This window comes from Saccostrea echinata, unplaced genomic scaffold, assembly GCF_033153115.1.
Source record: "Saccostrea echinata isolate AGI-Se365-2 ecotype Australia unplaced genomic scaffold, CSIRO_AGI_Sech_v1 ptg000018l, whole genome shotgun sequence".
In the NCBI taxonomy this organism is placed as follows: Eukaryota; Metazoa; Mollusca; class Bivalvia; order Ostreida; family Ostreidae; genus Saccostrea; species Saccostrea echinata.
The window spans coordinates 2,116,704-2,138,097 of record NW_026889767.1 but is presented as its reverse complement, the minus strand read 5'-3'; the positions used below and the strand labels follow the sequence as shown (position 1 = coordinate 2,138,097).

Genomic DNA, 21,394 nt, shown 5'->3' with positions numbered 1-21,394 from the left:
AAAGACTATTTCAATGTCTGTCAGCTTGCATTGAAACATCCAAGGATAAAGATTTCAAATGGCTTCTATATTAGACTTACTTACTTAGACTTTTAGTTCAAAAGTGACAAAATCATTCAAGTTGACCTAAGTACAATTCCAAGTGATATACATATATATTAGTTATGTATCTTTTATAAATTAAGAAAGACACAAGCTATATTAGCTCAGGATCATGAATCCTTCTAATCTGATTTGCACAAAGGAAGTTATGATCATGCTATGTAAAAGGCCGTGAGATTAAAAATACATGTATATAGTTTGAACTAAATCTGCCTCATTCAAATTTTGTAAGTTAGAAACTGTCTTCTTGGGACAAGTATTCCTTGCCTACACATTGGTTTCTGTGCACAAGAACACCTTGCTTTCAACCTCAGATTCTTTGTCCATATCTTGGGTCTGTGGAGCCCGTACATCTTTTCTAAATTTCATATATGGGTTCCGTGCCTTAACTGTGTCTATATACACTATGTCTATTTCACCTCAAAATTTTGGAAGGACACTATATTGTGACTCGATTTGTTTTAAAATATGCACATTAAGCAAAATAAAAGTTGTGTATTTCATAGATTTCAACAATTGGAAATGATAATATTATTAAATTACAAACTTCAACTCAGCCTGAAAGTACAATTTTTTTAACAAGTAGAATTTCTCTTAGCATGCTTACCAATAGACGTACTCAATATATATGGGGTATACAGTCCACCAATACATTTCCCATAGGCGACAATGTTAACCTTTTCTCACACTGTTTTAAATCCTTGCTTTACATTTAAGGATGGAACAACTCTCAAATAACATCTCAAGGTGGAATGTCAGATTGTTTTCCGGCCAAATGCACACATTCGCAAAAAATAAACATCTGAAAATGAAAGTAATTAAAACAATAAAAGTAGAGCATTAACATTTCCAAAATCTAGGGTGTGCACATATCAAACTATACAATTCCTTTCCTTTAAAGTCGCCTGTGTGGCGCAGTGGTTAGAGCGTTTGCTCTAGAGTCGCGGAGTAAGGAGTTGATTCCTACGTCGCGGGTTCGAATCCCACTGTGGGACGTGGAGACCGGTCCTTCGGATGAGACCGTATAAACCGAGATCCCATGTCGCAGTAGGTGCTGGCACAAAAAAGATCCCTCGCTGCTCAATGGCCATAAATGCTGAGTATAGGACAAAATTTGCAGCTCTCCACCGGCAAGTGGTGGCGTCTCCATATGAGTGAAAAATTCTCGAGAGGGACGTTAAACAACATACAAACAAAACAAACCTTTCCTTTAAAAGATATAATGTCGAAATCTTTCCAATGAACAGAGCCAAGGGAAAATTGAATGCACACTTTGGTGCTAATATGGTTGATTTAATGACCATTTTAAATTTTTTTTTACTTCAGTGCAATTATCATGATTATGGTGCATGGCACAAGCCTTCAGCATATGCCAGCGAGTATGTTAATCTTTATGTACGTCGATGCAAGTTTTTTAAGCTTTGTACATGCTGTAGTGTGGCAAAGCCTTAATTTGAAGAGGTGTGGAGCAACCTTTACATCTTTTGTGTGTGTATGTGAATTTACAAGAGTCTCACTTAGCCTATCTTCTTTTACGTGTTGGTATCACAGCTGTATCACGTATCACGCTCACAAACACCACAGTGAAAGGTTTAAAATATATGCACAACCAAACCTTTGTGAAACATCTGCACTTGACTGATATCACATGCATGACTTAATAATTTTATACGTGACTCGAATGACCTCTGATTTGTTTATCATGTAAATATTTTGAACTTGTCATTTACACCTTTATATAACGTTTCTTACTCTATACTTACCATGAGGGGTATTTACATACTAAAATAAATCACAGAATGACATCGAAGGTATAATCCAATAAGTATTTCTATGTTATTAGGTTCACAATCAAGCATCACGCCACAACAGTTACGATTAAGTAGTAATTCGTTCCGGTGATGACTCGGAATGAAATTTTACACAGAAAAAAAAATGTTTATTACTTGAGTAAATTTGAGTAGAATAGGTTAATCAGACAATTTTTTTTAAACTAGAAATAAACATGGTAAATGGAGAGGGGGGAGGGGGGAGGCATTAACAATGTTCAAATAGATATTTCTATATATAGTCCCTGATTAGACTAAGTGTAAAATTTATGCAGTTCTTTATATATACGATGGACAATGTTTAGCAATTCATGCACCGATCCAGTCCAGTCCACTCATATTTTTTTATTTTTATTTTTTATTTATTTATTTATTTATTTTTTTTGAGTTTTCAAATTGTAGTTTTTCTCGGGGGGGGGGGGGATGGACAAGTTTGCGTTTTTTAAAATTTATCTATTTATTTTTTAAGTTTTGGGTAAATTTCTCAGTTGGATTTTTTTTTTGGGGGGGGGGGGCATGGACCCCCCCCCCCCCCCCCCGAAAGAATTCCTGGATCATCTCCTTCTGAGGAAACAATAGTGAACATGAATCACTAACTCTAATGAATAAATAAGGTAAAGTCTTGGAAACCACATTTTACAATTACCGTAATCACACCTCATCAAGTCTAGAGACTGTAATTATTTCTCTTACACGGACAGGTAAGCAACTAATGATTAAAGTTTCCAATCTGAATACATGTACAAAAACTTGCAGATTTTCATATTTTGATTAGTTTACCAGCTTTAAGGACACATACAAGAAGAACTGAGCATACTTTATTTTTGGATGAAAGAGAACTCTGATCTTGTCTACGTTAGCCGTAGTATTTTAAAAATGCATTTCCCCTTCCGATCAAAACAGTTTATCATACACATACCTCCATTATAAAGATATCTAATCTTTCTAAATTCTTTTTATACAATACATGTGCAGGTGTTCCATTGTGACATACATCAGGGAAATTGTATTAGAAAATATTTAAATGAATTTGTTCATTTGAAATTCTGTAAAATCAGTCGAGAAACATTTAAAATCGAAAAGTGTGATTCTTATATAGTGAGAACGTACTGTTAAATACTTTTGTAATCATACATATTTGAAGCAGTTTTTTTTTTTTTTAAAATAAAGAATAAATTACAAATGAAGTGCATGTCTTGGACAAAGATAAATAAGATAAATAATTTCTAACTTCATAAAATAATTTATTTAACTTCTGAACTGAAGATGTGTTGATGGCAATATGTGTGACTATAAAGGATAGAGATAATTCCAGTTCAGTTCATAACTAGAACAAAGAACCAGATACGTTTGATATATTACATGAAGTATAATTTTTTATAAAAGTTGAACATAATTAATTGATACGAGTGCATGAAATAGAAACATGTCAACATTATGAATAATTCGAGAAAATTCGAACTTAGACTCGATGACGACTGCAAATTATGCTTAACAAATGGATTGGGCCATGTAGTGGATTTAAAGTTATATGGAAATATATTTAAATAATTCTTTAACCTTAAAGTTTTATTTTGTGGATTATAACTAAGGGATTTGAACATAAATTTTTCAAGGGCATATAAACAACGAAATCTAAATACTCTATGTTTATCGAGTGATTGATTAATATCTTTGTATATGGAAACGATGTGATGTTTTGTAATTAACGCTTTAATTCACGGTAAAATCAACAGAAAATTAACTTACCTGATGAGATCATTTGTTGCTTTGTAGAAAAATCGAGATCATTACATACCGGAAGTCGGCCATAGTATTAGTCTGCATTGCGCATGCGCTAGAATCAAAACCGAGTAAAGTGTGTAAGGGCCATTTTTTGATCATTAGTCGGTGTGTGAAAATACGGGTGTAAACCGTCAAATGACACCAACTTTTTTTCTCGATTTTTTGGGCATAAATAATCGAGAACTACCCATTTTTCGTAAAACGGCAACTCACTACAGTGATTACTGTAGTGACTTGGAAAACTGTAGTGAGTTGATTGATGTGTCAATAAGTACCTGAGCTGAGTTGAAGGTGTTTACAAACGCACACACACACACACACACACACACACACACACACACAAACAAAACAGGTACCTATAAGTGGAATTTTTAGCGAGACGCAAATTTTGCGATTTGTCCTTAAAAATAAGCATTTTATTTTAGAGGGAAATATTTTTTAGCGATTTAATGACGCCTAGAAAGACAACGGTAACCTCCAAAGCAGTATGAATTGTTAGGGATATTCAATTTTAGCAATGTCAATACCCTAAAAATGCCAAAATTGAATCCTCGATAAAATATCATGTTATACGGTAATTATATTACCAGTGAATATGATCTCAATTAGTCTCTCCTGGGTTCATCCATATTATGTCATTTCTAAATTTGGAATATTTTCATATAATTCAGACCTCCTTGTTCAATTCTCTAGAAACGTTGCTAAAAGTTAAGCTTTAAATCGATAAAATGATAAAAACTAATATAGGAATTTTCATGACATTTAATGATCATCCTTTGTCCTTTCAAGGATTTGATCCCACTCTGGTTATACCAAACTGTATTATAGATATCTGATCTTTAAAAAAGTCAAAAGAGGATGTTTATCAAATAATGCTTACATGTATCAGCGATCTTGACTTGACAATTCTTAAACATTTTTGAACGATCAAAATGTCATTTTTTTTTTATTGATTAGGGCCCCGCTCTGCGGGCGCCCTATAATGATCAGTCTGTCCGTCCGTCCGTCCGTCTGTCCGTCTGTCCGTCCGAGATCTCTTGTCCGGAGCATATCTTCTCTCTCCTTGGCCCAATCTGGCTCATACTTCAACCACAGAGTGTCTTTGGGTAAAGGGTGTGCAGTGACCTTAAACCATGTTTCTACATGTATGTCTAAGGTCAAGGTCATAGCAGAATTATATGAAAAAACCTTGTCCGGAGCATATCTTCTCTCCTCTTGGTCCAATGTGGCTCATACTTCACTCACAGAGTGCCACTTGTCAATGAATATGCAGTGACCTTAAACAAAGTTTCTAAGTCAAGGGACAAGGTCAAAAATGGTCTCTCTGTTTAAATTCTTGTCCGGAGCATATTTTCTTTCTCCTTGGCCCAATCTGGCTCATACTTCACCCACAGAGTGCCTTTGGGTAAAGGGTGTGCAGTGACCTTGAACCATGTTTCTAGGTCTAAGGTTAAGGTCATAGCATAATTATATGAAAAATCCTTGTCTGGAGCATATCTTCTCTCCCCTTGGTCCAATGTGGCTCATACTTCACTCACAGAGTGCCACTGGTCAATGGATGTGCAGTGGCCTTGAACGAAGTTTCTAGGTCAAGGGTCAAGGTAAAAATAGCCTCTCTTTTTAAAATCTTTGTTCGGTGCATGATTTCTTTCTCTTAAGTCCAGTCAGCCTCAAACTTTACCAATTGACTTAGGGTACAGAACATTTGTGATTTTCCTTCCATATGATAGAGAATATGCAACAATTTTCATAAAGGATATGCAACATTTGTGATTTTTGAGCCGTTTTTTTTTTTTTTTTTTTTTGATAAAGGGTATGGAGCACTTGTGATTTTCGTGCCATTTTTTATTATAACAAGGATGACATAGAAGCCCCTTAGACTCAAACAACACATCCCATAATAGTAAACAAATTTTCCTCTTCAAAATAAACCCTTTTCAGCTACCTTACATTTTCATGTTCGTTGCTGAAAGCGGGGCCCTTTGAGATGGCCACCATCTCAATGATATCTAGTTTCCCTTATTTTGAGAACAGAATGCATATTTCTCTGACAAAATATTTTGGATTTTGTTGCATTTGATTATCCTGATGAAAGTGAAAATTAATAAACCGTCATCATCAAAAAAGGTAAAAATATGAAGCTTGTTCTCAGTCAACTGCAAACTAGCAAAATGAATAAATTTATGATATAATTTAAAAATAAAACGAAAAGACGTTCATTGCTGTCACTATGCAGGTTTTTATATAAGATGGAGATAACGAACAGTAATCTAGCCCAAAAGTCCATTAAAACAATACCAATAGCGGGAGCAGAGCAAACCCTTCTCCTTTAAATACAAATACAGTTGAGCTTCGGTATCTCGAACACGGATATCTCGAATTCCATGGATATGTCGAAGTGACAGGGAAGTCCTTACCACGTATTTTTTAAGTATTTTACCCTCGATATCTCGGACAGTTGAAGATAACGACTGAGGTTTAACTGTATTTGCATAGCATAGTCGTCAATTGAAAAACGACAAACTCAGATAAAAAAGAAATACTTTAATAAAGACAAAAAGAAATAATACAAAACAAAGTGGACTCTGAAATCAAGGATATGAAATTTTATAGGGAAAAATGGCGAATTAATTATTCTTATATATGTGATGACTGTCACTTGAAAAATAAATTAATGTGACACAAGTAGTTATGCCAAATGTGATTGCTTCTCACTAAATATTTGATACTTGTATTCTAAAATTTTTAAACAAATTATGAAAAAAATGTTTCTTAAGGAGTAAAATGTCCAAGTAACAACAGAGACTGATTTCCCTTTAAAAAGTAATTTATGTTTGTTTTATTATTATTTTTTTCTAAATTTTTTTGTACAATCCCAGCTATTGTATGAGTGATGTATTATATTTATAAATTATATCACTACGGTTTGTAAAATGCTGAAATATGTACACCTCAAGTAGCATTTTTGGTATAAGTTCACTGATAAATTGTAAAATCATTCACATTTTTTTCAGTCTTACATATATCAGGTTTACAGAAAGAAAAAAATAAAAACAAATTTCGACTAAGAAAAAAAGTTTTCACGGACGTTCACAGTTTGACTATATAGAGTATATAGATTACAGTACAAGCACTAAACGAATGCGTTATTTTACTATTAATTAATCTGGGAATAAAAGAAAAAATGTAAGCAAATTAAAGGGGAAAAAATTAAAAAACGATGATTAAAGAATTATGATTTTTTTTTTCTGTTTTCTGTTTCTGTTTGTTTGTTAGTTTTTTTTGTGTTTTTGTTTTGTTTTGTTTTGTTTTGTTGTTTTTTGTTTTTGTTTGTTTGTTTGTTTTTGTTTGTTTTTTGTTTTTTTACATTGAATATCATTGTTATAAAGACATAGAAAATCTAAGTAAATGTAATGTATATAGAATAAACATGAAATCAAAATGCATCATTCTTCAAAGCAAACAAAGTTGGTAAACAGTCTCCTAAGAGATGATTGGACAAAAAAATAATTACATACAGGGGGTAATAAACGTATTTATAATCCATATTTAAAAAAAAAGAAAAATAAGTATTTGGCTCAAGAAATTTGAAATATCCTTATAAAACAACATAGGGTCGAAAGGACTACATTGCTCACCTGATACTCTTTGGTCCTGCAGTTCTTCAGAAGATTTTAAATTTCTTTTTCTTCATTCACATAAAGAAAGCTATGAACTTTTATTGTAGCCCAAGGGATTGTGACAAAAATGATCTTGCATTATCAAATAACGAAGTTTCTTCAATATCAAAATGATAAAATGGATTTGGTGTTCCGGATATTTTATTTCCTGGTATACATTATGCATTATCAAAATGTTTATCCCTAGTTTTAGCCCCATTTTAATCCCAATGACTATTATGCCTGATAAAATCAACACAACAATATTTGCATTTAAAAGCAAGCAGTGTTGCACTGCTCTGATTCATGATACTTTTTCTGATCAATTTTGTTAATAATATCGTGTAAAATGTTCACCACTTACTTTGCGGTTGCAATTAATCGAATGATGCTTAAACATTAAAATGACGAATAATGGTTCTGCTGTTGCTAAGAAGAAGATTTAAAAGATATTTTTTTTCTATATGTTTGATCACCTACTAGGGCATTATCCTTTAAACAAATATGAATCAACATTACCCGAGGAAGCTTCAATGTAGACTATGCTTGGTCCGAATTTTCTATAAAAAATATTATATTATTTATATTTTTTTTCTTTATCTATCTACATTCCCATGTACAATTATATTGATTCCATATTGTGACCCGGGAACTATGATTTGAAAAAAAAAACAATTTCTGTGAATACTTGCATATTTTTATGACTAATCGTGGTTCTGCTGTTTTTAAGAGAAAACTATTGTTGAAAATTTTCATTTTTATTCCAATGTTAAAATTCTCTACGTTGTTGCCCTACCCTACCTCCAGGGACAATGATTTGTAAACTCTTGATTTATCATTATGTAAGAAAATATAACATCAGTTTCATCTCTACTGTCCCGGAAGTTCTTGAGAAGAAATTTAAAACCCCACTGAATTTTATTAATTATCTACCATTGAATAACGTTGTGGACCCTCATTAAAACAAACATGAAATCCTTTAACCAAGTGAACACGCGGCAGATGACATACGACAGAGACGCCGAACACTTTTTTTTCCAGAAAAGCTCACCCGAGCCTGTGGCTCAGGTGAGATTAAAATTGTTAATAAATACATTTTTATTTATCACGTGGCTAGAATTATCTTTGCAAGAAAGCTTTGATTAAACATATGACAAATATTAAAAATATATATATACCCAGCTAGCACAAAAACATTTTAAAAATGTTTTTAAAACATTTTCAAAATGTTACGAAAACATTTCAAAAATGTTTTAATCACGTGATTTTGTATGGTTTTTTAAACGTTTTTAAAACATTTTAGCATAATGTTTCAGCAAATGTTATCAGAACATTTTATTAAAATGTTACGAAAACATTTTCAAAAATGTTTTAATCACGTGATTTTGTATGGTTTTTTTAAACGTTTTTAAAACATTTTAGCATAATGTTTCAGCAAATGTTATCAGAACATTTTATTAAAATGTTATGAAAACATTTTCAAAAATGTTTTAATCACGTGATTTTGTATGGTTTTTTAAACGTTTTTAAAACATTTTAGCATAATGTTTCAGCAAATGTTATCAGAACATTTTATTAAAATGTTATGAAAACATTTTTGAAAATGTTTTAGTCACGTGATTTTGTATGGTTTTTAAAACGTTTTCAAAACATTTTACCCTAATGTCGCAATGACATCTCTTTCCTAAAATGTCACTTAACGTTTTCATTAAATGATATCAACATCATTTGTATGATTTTTCAAAGCGCTTTTCATACATTCCAGCTTAATTAATTAATCACATCTGAATGAATTCACTTTTTACAAATTTTAATACAAATCCTTATTTAATATGAAACACATATTTAAGTTCTATTTCCAGTACAAGTTTTGAGTTATTCTGTTTTAATCCAACAGATATTTTTAAAGGAAAAAATCCATTCTTTGAATTTAAAAACAGCAGAATCACATAAATCCTTCCAACTAGAAAGAATAAACAGGCCTATAGATCACTGTTATCATATACGATCCCGCAAAAAGCTTGTATCTACATGTACACGTGTAGGTTCCACAGAGCGACGGATCAGCTACCTATTATGTAAATGGAATCGCACACATTAATAAAGTTCACAAGAAGTCTGTCCTAGGAAAGAATTGAACAAGAAGCTCTTTTCTGTAAAGCAGAACCTGTAAACATAGAGGCAACAGTGTTAAAGTCATCCGTCTACATCAGATCTTTAAATAATGAAAATGTACACGAACATTTTTTTAAATAATAAAATCACATAAAATTTTCCATTTGCATTAATGAAAAGAATTAGAGTTGTTGCATGTTCATAACTAAAACACAATAATATTATTGAAGAGCAATGATATTTACGTACAAAAACATGCCTTTATCAGCTAGAGGCGGTTCTTTCAAATGTGGCTATTTGAATGAAATTCAAGTCTGTTGATGGAACTGTCATCTAACTGCAATATGATTTCATGTTTCAATAATAAGATATTTTGAATTTTGATCAACATAAGACAAGGAGGCATATTTGTTGTTTTCTAAAGTATTCAAATTCAAATACATAATAGCTTTGTTCTGCTACTCATATGTATACATGTATTCAGAAATAAAATGATGTACTGGTAACAGAAGAGTCACTTTAAAAAAATTATCTTTTGAAATCTCTGAAGAAATTATACTCACAAAGCAGGTGTTAATAATCCAGCGCTAATTCTGGCTTATATGATGCAAAAATCTTGTTTGAAAATCAGCAACAAGAAAACGTACACATCCTGTTTACCAGAATTCAAATTTTGGCATAGATAAGCTGCAAACCACTATACTCTCTAACGCGCTGCCCAGCAGGAGAATTGCATAACAAGGTTATCATGACACTGAAACTGACCAGTGTAGCCACTCCTAATCTGCTGTCTTGGAGTTAAAGAAATATGATGCAAACAGACAAGATCGACGTCAAAAATCAGGCTGTGTTAATTATTGTAAACTGTTTGCTTATTATTTTTTCTTTTTTTTTAAATTAAAGTACCTTTACTTTATTCAGTGAACTTTGTATTGATTACATGTCTGTCAACTCAATAAGAATTTTTGAAAAAAGAAAGAAAAATACAGGGATAATATTTTTTCTCGGGAAAAAATTGGGTTAGTCATGAATATTTTTAAAACATTTTGGAAATTACATTACAAAATATTGCATCAATGCTAAATAAAATGTTTTAGTCCTTAAAAGGATAAACGTTATAGTCAATGTTCTAAAAACATTTTTACAACATACTTTGAAAATAAACAAATCATTAATATTAACAATGATATAAATGTTTTAAAAACATTTTGAAAATGTTTCTATAGAATGTTGCATAAATTATAAATAAAATGTTTCAGTTGTAGGAGGAGAAAACGTTTTGTCAATGTTTTAAAAACATTTTCACGACCAACACTGAAACATTTAAATATTAAACTCTAAGCAATATTGAGAATGTTTTAAAAACATTTTGACAACGTTCTTTCGAAATGTTTTGAAAACGTAACATTACTATGTTTCATATATGTAGAAGAGGAATGTTTTATTTCAGGTTTTAAAAACATTTTTATAACGTTATAAGAAACTGTTTAATATATGCAAACAAGAATACCTTTGGAATCATTTTTAAAACGTTTCAAAAACATTTTCTAGAAATGTTCCTTAAAGATTTTACTTTAACCTTTTTGAAAACATTTTGAAAATGTTTCTATAGAATGTTGCATAAATTATAAATAAAATGTTTCAGTTGTAGGAGGAGAAAACGTTTTGTTCAATGTTTTAAAAACATTTTCACGACCAACACTGAAACATTTAAATATTAAACTCTAAGCAATATTGAGAATGTTTTAAAAACATTTTGACAACGTTCTTTCGAAATGTTTTGAAAACGTAACATTACTATGTTTCATATATGTAGAAGAGGAATGTTTTATTTCAGGTTTTAAAAACATTTTTATAACGTAATAAGAAACTGTTTGATATATGTAAAGAAGACATACCTTTGGAATCATTTTTAAAACATTTCAAAAACATTTTCTGGAAATGTTCCTTAAAGATTTTACTTTAACCTTTTTTAAAACATTTTTAAAATGTTTTTAAAATGTTACAATGGGAAAGAAAAATGTTTTTAAAACATTTTAAAAATGTTTACTCTGAAATGTTTTGAAAAAACATTTTTATAACTGCAATAAAATGTTTTGAAAATGTTTTGTGCTACCTGGGTATATATGCTTTAAAAACAATACATAAACATACATGCATGTATCTCTAAACTAAAATATAAATATATTATCCTGTAATTTTCAAGGTTTAATATATGTTTACACATAATTTTGACAATACTATTTATACTGGTTGCGAAAAATCGTCTGAGTAGCTGTTTAAGATATCTTCAAGGATGAATTCAATTTATGTGTTGGCATATACACTCTCTGTATTCAGAAAGTCAGAAACTGCTTTGAAACAAAATTCATATTCTTCCTGAAATACAAAAACTGAGATTAAATGTCTGTCCTCGATGTTTTTATTTGAATGTAAAACCTTTTTTTTCGAATCTTATACTAATAAGTTTTGCAATATATGATTTCTCAGTGACAAACAAATGTTTATTTATGCAAAAGAAAAAAAAAATCTTAAATAACTCCCTTTCTTTATATCAGTTATAAAACTAGAGTCATATTAACTATTTGCATGACAGTAAGAGTAAAGGTATATTTATGGAAACACTAGAATAAAATGCCTTAATATGTACCTTTGTTGATATCATTTCGGGTCTTCGACATTGTAATTGCTGAACAATAGTAAATATGTCCACCTCCTCGTCCTGTTGTAGCTGTTCTATGGCGTTATACACAGCGCAAAATACTCCACAACATGTCGCACCATCCCTTTTACAGAAAATATAGAGCACGTTTGGCAATGATTTCTTTGAAATATTAGATTAGAGTTTATTAGAAACTGTTTGTACATTTCTTTCAACTAATGTGGGTTTTTATCAATAATAGAAAAGGATTCTTCGCATCGAATCATTGTGTTTAAATTGTATTTCACTGTTGTGCGTTCAGAGGGTCAAAACACTATAATCTAGTCAGGCAGAGTAATCTTAATATTTGAATGAGTTGGTTGCTAGAATAAGACAAGTCAAAGAAGTTTCATGGATGATGAACAACACCATTCCCATATTAATTTGGTATTTTCTGACTTAAGTGACAAAAGCATGTCACTGGTGATATATTTCAGTCACAGGTCTAATATCAATACAATATTTTTTCGCCAAGGGAACCATGAATACTTTGTGCTTAGAAAAGATTATTTAACAGTAACGATATCACTGAATAAGTTCCCAAATTAAATTTTATTGCTCAGAATACACATTTCTCCCCTTTTCTCAAAGTATGACACAACTATTCAAACAAATGTAAAAGATGTAGCTTGAAAAAGAAATTAAGTACACACTTCGATATGACAGTTACACATCCCTTTAAATGAGATTTGCGATAAAGGCTGAACTGTTTGATGAGCGTTGTTAAAACAGAGGTTTCCATCGGAAGTGCATCACTGGAACTCCAGTTCAGGCATTCAAATATCTTTACTTCACGGGTTTCCTTATTTGCAGTAGAAATATAAACGAAAGTTTAAAAAGAAAAAAATAGTTTGTTAAAGAAAAATTATACATTTAATTGAAAAAAATAAACAATTTTAATTATGCAAAGAATGTGAAACCCAAATTGTGAAGTTTCTTTTGTAGATTATTTTTCTTAATACAACATTTAGGAAATGTTGAATGAAAATATCTAAAAATATTAATCATAATGAAAAATATGGTGTTTTCGTCTACAAGAAAGGAAACTGACCTTCTTTGTTGTGATTGTTATATTTGTCTTTCTTATCTCCCCGGACAATACTTCTTGTGTACCCTTAGTGATTATATAAGGACTAAGTTTGAGGGGATTTACTTTTTCCTCAACCCAGCTTTGTAGCTTAAACAAATACATGTAGAAGGTTTGAAAAATCAAAATATTTAGATTGTTTATAAATGTATAGCAATAAAGAGACAATGTTGCATAATTAAATCTAATAAATATGCAAAAGATAGTTTATTTCTATGAGAATGCAATAATGGTCTGATGATTGTGTTTGTCATAACCTCTTCAACCTCTGAAAAAGGGTTCAGTGAAATCAAAAATGCTGATTCCTGATCAATTAGCAGACGAACAAGATCTACGGCAGCTCCAGGCACCGGAAATTGAGCAGACAAAAATTCATCAGATCGGGTGAACGACTATATTTAAAGAATTAAAAGAAAATGGTAATCTACAGGAACTACAATTGTGCACAAAACGTTTAACTTATCAAATAATATATGTGTCACACATAGAAATTTAGCATTTTGATAACAAATATTTAAACTTGAAGAACTTTTATACATACAGAAACATTCACTGCATTGTAATAACATTGTCGGCCTGGAACGTGGGATGTCAAATATACTAGATATTGCTCAACTGAAATTATAATTAAAAACGTTATAAAAAAATATTAGACAAAATTAGTCTACTTCAATTTAATAGCAAAATGCAATGTAAACCATTGTCTTTGTGATGCTTTGCAGTATATTGTTGCACAAAAAACAACATTCTTAATTTCACCCCCCCCCCACCCCACCCCCATCCCCCCCCCCAAAAAAAAAAAAAATTATTGCTCACCTGAGTACATTGACTAGAAAAAAGCAGAAATAAGTTCAGTATTGAACGGGGCTGGAACTTTAAATTACACTACCTCAGGATGTTTCCAGATCAATGTTGCCAATCATGGCTTTGCTGTTCTTAAAAAGAAGAATTTTAAAGATTTTTCCCCTATGTTTTCCTGTGTAAAATTCTGATTGCTCATTGTGGCCCCACTTTACCCACCCATAATTTGAACAAATTCGAATCTACACTGCTTAAGGATGATTCTATATATTTGATCCTCTGTTGTGCCCCCCTCCCCACCCTGGGGTCATCATTTGAACAAACTTGATTATACAATATCTAAAGTTGCTTCTGTATAAATTTGACTAATAATGGCTTAGTTCTTCTTGAGAAGATGATTTTAAAGATATTTCATACGTAACGTGTATAACCAGGTTCTAACAGGGGATTTATATGTTTTCCTTTTACTCTGAGTAAATGATTAGAATGATGAAGACATCTCTCTCTGAGAGTATATCAAACAGTACTTACATTTTCTCTTACCTAGAGACGGGGACTTGGTAAGATTCTAAATGCACCATGTTTCTCCCCTTCTCCTTGATAGATAAGAACTGGGTGCCTCAATCTTCTTAAGATTTACAGATGTTTTTGGCTCCGCCCTACCCCCGGGGGTCATGATTTGAAAAACTTGAATCTACACTACCTGAGGATACTTCTGCATTAATATGACTAGTAATGGCTTAGCTGTTCTTGAAAAGACGATTCTTAAAGATATTTCCTACATATTCATATGGCAAACTTTGACCCCCTGTTCCAGCCCTACCCTACCCCCAGGTGGGGGGGGGGGGTCCATGATTGGAACAAATTGGAATTTACACTACCTGAGGATACTTCTATTATAATATAACTAATCATGGCTTTGCTGTTCTCAAGAAGAAGATTTTTATAGTCATTTCCTATATATTCCCACGTAAAACTTCGACCACCTCTTGTGGCCCCGCCCTAATCCCGGGGGTTATGATATGAACAAACTTGAATCTAAATTATGTGAAGAATCTTTTTCATCTTTTCATGCCCGTTGGTTCTTGAGAAGAAGATTTTTAAATGATGCCACCAAATTTTCACGAATTCTTAATTATCTCTCCTGAAAGAGGTCGCGACACTTTCTTTGAGCAAACTTAAATCCCCTTCATACAAGGATGCTTTGTGGCAAGTTTGGTTGAAATTGGCCTTGGGTGGTTCTTGAGAAGAAGTCGAAAATGTGAAAAGTTTACAGACGGCACACGACAGATTGTCGCCGGACACTCTTGGATCAGAAAACCTCACTTGAGCCTTTGGCCCAGATGAACTAAAAAAAAAAAGATAAGTTTACATGTTTAAATATTTGGAAGTCAAAAAAAAAGTTTCAGGTCTTAGATACCTGGTAAAACTGATTTGGAAAAGTTCAGTTCTGAAAACGCCTTTCCACTCTTGAAATCTTGGGCAACATTTCTTGGTTTTAAACTTATCAGTTCCTGTAGAAATGTTAAGTTTGATAGATTAATTCGATTTATTTCAATCTTGCACAATTTATCATTTTATCAAAGTCTTTTTTATATTTGCTTTTTTTCACCTTTCACAGTTGACAAAATACTTTTTCAAGTTTTCTTTATCGAGATATCATAGAAAATATGTGAACCTCATTTATATACTATGTAGATGCTTACATTGAATTCGTTTGTTATCTGTTTCTGGTTATCAGCTTTGTTCATATCTCCATATTGACTGAGAAATTTTTCTCTCTTTTTATAATGCGTTTTTCTTCTGAAGAACTCGTACAGTACATGGTACAGAAACACATATTGGTTCTATAAACAATTTTATTTGTAAAATGTATATTGGCTTTTTAGTTAACAAAAGTTGTACATTTTATGATGTCTTTGAAATGAATGAGATTCTTTCTGGCAATCACCATTTCTCTCAATTATTAAAAGTTTGGTCGAGTTTTGTCAACAGAAAACTTATAATTAATAAATTGCAATGTATGCAACTTACCACATTTTGAATCATTGTCATCCTGTCTTTACGCATTGCCTTGACATACTCTATGACATTGACCTTACCCTCGTCCTTGCCATACCTCGACAAAACGTCAAAGGCTATAAACGTACCCGTCCTCCCTATTCCAGCACTAGAATAAATTGAAACCATGCAACTGATGTGGTTTTCTTGCAATTAGAAAGTAACTAGAAAAGCAAGTATAAGTAGTTTCCCTTTTTCAAATGATTTGCTTTCTTGTCCTAAGGAATGTTACTTTTCTCTTATTTTAGTTTGATAATCTGAAAATACCCCCCCCCCCCCCCCCAAAAAAAAAAAATCCACGAAACATTTTGTTTTTAAACACATTTCAGCTAATTTTTATTAGCATAAACATGGATATGTATGCTATTTACAAGAAATTATTGCAAGAAATTCTTTGTCTACAAGACATTTTATGCCTAAATATCCTCAATAAATGATCTTCTAACATGGTCTTCATCTTTGTGAATCTTGTTTACATTTGGGAAGTGAAAATATTGCCAATGTATTACCCATAGCTGTCTTGATAAATAATTCATAAACTCTGTGATTACCTGCAGTGGACAAGTATTGGGTGATGGGAAGGCATGATCTTGTGTCGAAAATGTCGATGGAATACAATCAAGTTTAAGGGATTTGGTGTTCCGTGGTCTGGCCATCGGATGAAGTGATACTGCACGACCGTCCTTGACCCAGTGACCTAATTTTAGATAAATGTCAACCCAATTCCTGCTTTATGATACAATTTAAACATTTTGTGTTAATTTCTGCTTTGTTTTTTAACAAGTATTACATTCATACGGAATATTTTACATTTTGAAAATTACAACACTGTTTTTTTTATATACCTTCTTTTTGTACACTGTCATTCTTCGTTCGACGAAATGAGAATATTTTTTCTCTTCCAACAAGGTTACAGAAAATGGATTAATGTTCAGTTCCTTTCCTTCGTCTGGCCAATATTGGTGACATTTCACCTATTTTTAGCAAAAAAAAAAAAAAAAAAAAAAAAAAAAAAAAAAAAAAAAAGATATCCAAATTTGATAAATATATAGATCATGATATTTAAGTTCGACATTGACAGTTTATGTTTATTGTATGATAGCAAATTACATTACATGTAATAAATTTCATTTCAAAATTGATTCAAATACATAAAACAAAGGGCTAACGGACCAAGATGCTCACTTTCATAACGTTGGCCATATCAATCTCAATGAAAAGTTATAAAGATTCTCCCATATATTTCCTTGAAATTTTTTTATTCCCTATTGCAACTGACAGTTGCCATGCTGTTTTTTTTAGTAGGAAAAAATTTTTATATTTGTTTTATCTTTTCTAGGCCTGGCAGGCATAATTTGAAAACTTCAAATTCCTTTAATTTGGATGCTTGAATATCATTTATGACTTTTTGTCGTCATTATATTCTCGGAATTGAAATATTTTTCAGTATATATCTCGATCAAATTTTTACCCTCTTTTGTTATCCTCGTGGGCATTATTTAAACAAACTTAAATCTGCACTAGATGAGAATGTTGTCGTATCAAAATACTATTTATAGCACTCTGTTCTTGAGGGAAATAATTCGATCTTTTCCAAATAAAATTTCATCAAACTTTTATCTGCTTGTATCTCCATTTAAGGCCTCGGGGCAAAATTAGAAAAATAAAACTTGAATCTGCACTAAATGAGTATAGCTTTTGTTTGCATTATTTACTGGTTCTTTAATAAAGAGGTTTAAATGGCCAAACCCAAATTGTGACTATTTAGTATATATCTCCATTTACACATGTAAAAAAAGTGCTACCCATCATTTGAACAAGTCTAAATTTGCTCTATCCAATGATTTTGATTAGAATGGCTAAGTTCTGTGATCAGCTGGAAAGTTGAAAACGTAAAAAGTTAAGAGAGAAACAGACAGACGAACCGACATCGTAAAGACTTTAATTTGTTTAAAAAAATGAGTGTTTGGCACAAGTGAACAAGTGAGCGAAAGTTGAGTGATTAGTTGAACAATATTGGAGTGAAATGCTTTACTTTTAATATATGTATATAATACTGAGACAGAGTATTTTAATTCACATATACAGTAGAGCGTATAAAACGAACCATAATGTATATCTTTAATCAAACCTTTGGTCCCTCAGTAAGGTTGGTCAACATGATGACGTAATCTACATGTTCCTGCCAAATCATTCTCCAGTGGTCAACTAAAGTGTTTTTGAGTGGGCCTGAAAGAAAGAAAAAAAAATGTAAAGTTTGATAACCGTAGTATGGTACAATGTATAAGATTCTCTAAAAAAAAACATTTATTATCAAGTATTTTAAGATTTTTCGCATATTTATTCAAAATCAACAAACCTTGACATGCAATGAATTCCCGTTTTTCATCTAGATTCTAAGAATGAAAAGTATTTGAAAATGTTAAATACAAGTATATTTAAGACATCATGTATTTAAATTCATTATCTTAACCAAAATCTGAATTTCTGTTCTGTAAATTACCTCAATGTAGTTAGCATTTATGTAATCGGAGGTAAAGCCCTTACTAGCTTCTAAAATAACGCGGGAATGATCATCTACGAAAAAACATAAATAAACAAAATTTGTAGATGAGAAGCAAAATAATGATGATTGGAAGTTTGAATTCATTCTGAGACGCTTCTTAAAAAAAAGTGGATTTCTAAATAAGTTTTTCTATTATTTGAACTTTCACAGAGAAATAGATATATGTTTCAGTATCATGTTTTAGAGTTTTAAATTAATTCTAATTGCATTGAAATTATATGATTAATTGATAAATGCATATACCTTTAACTTTAAAATAAAGTAATGAAAATTACAATCTTACATGGAAAGGTGGTTTTGAATCTGTTTTTAGGCATGTTTTCCTCTGTTTTAGCGATTTCACAATCAAATCTTTCCCCATATGGAAGCGACTAAATATATTTCTCGGCAATGAAATATGTATTATTATATTATATTATGTTATGTTGTATTGAATCATGTCATATTATATCATATTATATAAAACAGTATTTAACTGTTGGAAATAGAATAAATCAATAATCAATATTTCTTTCCTATATTCCTTTATATTATTAGATTATCTTTACTTGTTACAAAATGATTGCAGTTTCACTCAGCTGAAATTAAGATACTTGTGATAAATTATTGATAACCTTAAATTCCTTAAGGAATCCTTCTTTTCCCTTGGCTTCTCTCTGTGTGATTACATTCAGTAGGTCTGATACAACAATATCTTTAGCCACAGATAGATCATTATAATACACCGCCTCCTCTGGGTTTTCTATCTGTGGCTCTTCTTCTGGGTCCTCGATTTGATAGGCAACGTTTTCTATGTTAGTGTGAATCTTGTTTTCTGATATGAGAAATGAACTTGATTGCAATCATAAAAATACGAAATGAGCAATACAAACTTATTACGACTAGTTAATTTTGAAATGGACTAAATCTTAGCAAGCCCTTGAATAATCAGAGGAATTATGATTTTAATTGGAAAAAAATAACCTATAGAGAGGGTGCCCTCCTTTCGAAAGAGAACTGCATCTGCTTTGGAATACGAATTCTTTTGTCGTCTGTGTCAAAAAGAAAAAAAAGAGAGCTTTTTTCAATTCATAATTGAATGAATAATTTAAAAATGAATAAATCCTTACGATACATAATTCGTTGTACAGCTTTTGATTGCTCTCTCTTAAAATGCTACTAGACAAATCTTTTATATAAAATAAAATTTTCAGCCTAGTTTTTGAAACAAACCTGAGAAAAATGACAATAATGATTATTATAAACAACACAAATACTCCAGCTCCCAGTCCAGCACCAATAGCTGTTATTGGTAAAGATGACGAGTCACTTACAGCGAGAGCTAAGAAAGAAAGTGAAAAAGAAATGTGTGTTGACTGTATATCACATTTTTTCCAAGAAAAAAAAATAAGCATGCTGCAGCTGTAAATGCTAATCCAAATCAAAGTCCCTTTTTTCGTATATAAAATAATATGTAGCATTTTTATTTAGTTTTCTCATGTTGTCACGAATGTGATATTTCTATCCAGTATACCCTGAAACTGCTGAATCACGTCGGATATAGTTATATTACACCGGAAACAATCCCAAATACAGTTATATTATTTGGCGTACAATCATTCTCCATATCAATTAATTCGGGTTCGAAATTCGCAGAGTACGTTGCCAAGCAAATGTAAAAAGTTCGGCGAAAATTAAAATGCCTGGATAATGTCCAGTTTGATTCGGGACAGTAATTCCGTAGATACAACAAAAGTTAACAACACAAATATCAGCGTGCTGAAAACATTCTGCAATGAATTAGGAAGGAATATTTCGGAATTATATTCGACGCCCAAGTCAGAACCAATCAGTTATCTATAGAACAAACTTTTTTTTTCAGTTATCATGTGTACGCAGTGTTCTATAGATATGTTTATTGGTCAGTTTTAATTGTTTTTTTTAAAATGTTTTATGTCATGTAATAAGCCCGACGGTGAAAAACTCTACACATCTCCTCAAATGTCATTTACATTCTTCTTATTACACTTTTATCGTGCGTTTACTGTGTATTGTACATAATTTTTTTAACCGTTATTGAAGTATCTATTGTCTAACGTTGGAGACTCCCCTTGCATCGGGATCGAAATACCTAACTTCTCGGATATTTCCCACAAAATCGGAAATAACCGAGTCGTTGAAGTGACGAAATTATGACGTCTTATACAAAGTCGTGTGTACCAAGAACGCAAACGATAGTTTTGTGGGCAATTATGGCATGAAAATTGAATTAAATCGTTGTTTATTTTTTTATCAAGTAAGTTGTTGCTATGCTTCAGCAACCATGTTGCTATGCACCGCAAAGAATAATTGGGAGTATGGAATATTTTCACGTGGGACGATAAAAATTTCTTTGAAATATGTGCAGATTTCAACCAAATTTCCTCCGTTCGTACACGTTGTCAATGGAGCTCGCTACGCGAGCGGCGCTTCGTGCGCCTCGCTGTGCTCGCTATTATGAATTATATATACATGTACGAGGGTTGTTAGAAAAGTTCGCGTGAGAGTTAAAAACTATAATCATAATAGAAAAAGTGATTGTCACCTTACTCTCTCTCTCTCTCTATATATATATATGCCCATTGGTATGTAGACACAATATACTTGAAAAGGTATATATATATATATATATATATATATATATATATATATATATATATATATATATAT

At 31.5% G+C, this 21,394-nt stretch overlaps 1 protein-coding gene across 1 annotated transcript; it reads right to left on the bottom strand.

Annotated features, from left to right (window-relative positions):
* Nucleotides 1–11,797: 11,797 nt before the first annotated feature.
* On the bottom strand, nucleotides 11,798–19,822 carry LOC133189435 (receptor-type tyrosine-protein phosphatase mu-like). The gene is made up of 16 exons (XM_061324807.1): nucleotides 19,816–19,822; nucleotides 19,321–19,520; nucleotides 18,990–19,077; nucleotides 18,644–18,717; nucleotides 18,500–18,536; nucleotides 18,272–18,369; nucleotides 16,986–17,114; nucleotides 16,692–16,837; nucleotides 16,114–16,249; nucleotides 15,786–15,926; nucleotides 15,500–15,593; nucleotides 13,820–13,893; nucleotides 13,536–13,670; nucleotides 13,243–13,368; nucleotides 12,141–12,314; nucleotides 11,798–11,869 (listed from the first exon to the last, which is right to left on the bottom strand). The coding sequence occupies exons 1-16, from the start codon at nucleotides 19,820–19,822 to the stop codon at nucleotides 11,798–11,800; spliced, it is 1,731 nt and encodes a 576-aa protein (XP_061180791.1).
* Between the last annotated feature and the right edge of the window lie 1,572 nt (nucleotides 19,823–21,394).

Bases quoted from the DNA above. Each gene is read 5' to 3' on its own strand.
- LOC133189435 (XM_061324807.1), bottom strand. The intron at 16,250-16,691 runs GTAATCACAGAG...AATTTATTCTAG, and splicing joins CCAATACTTGTCCACTGCAG to TGCTGGAATAGGGAGGACGG. The intron at 13,369-13,535 runs GTTATGACAAAC...TATTTGTTTAAG, and splicing joins CTTTTTCAGAGGTTGAAGAG to CTACAAAGCTGGGTTGAGGA.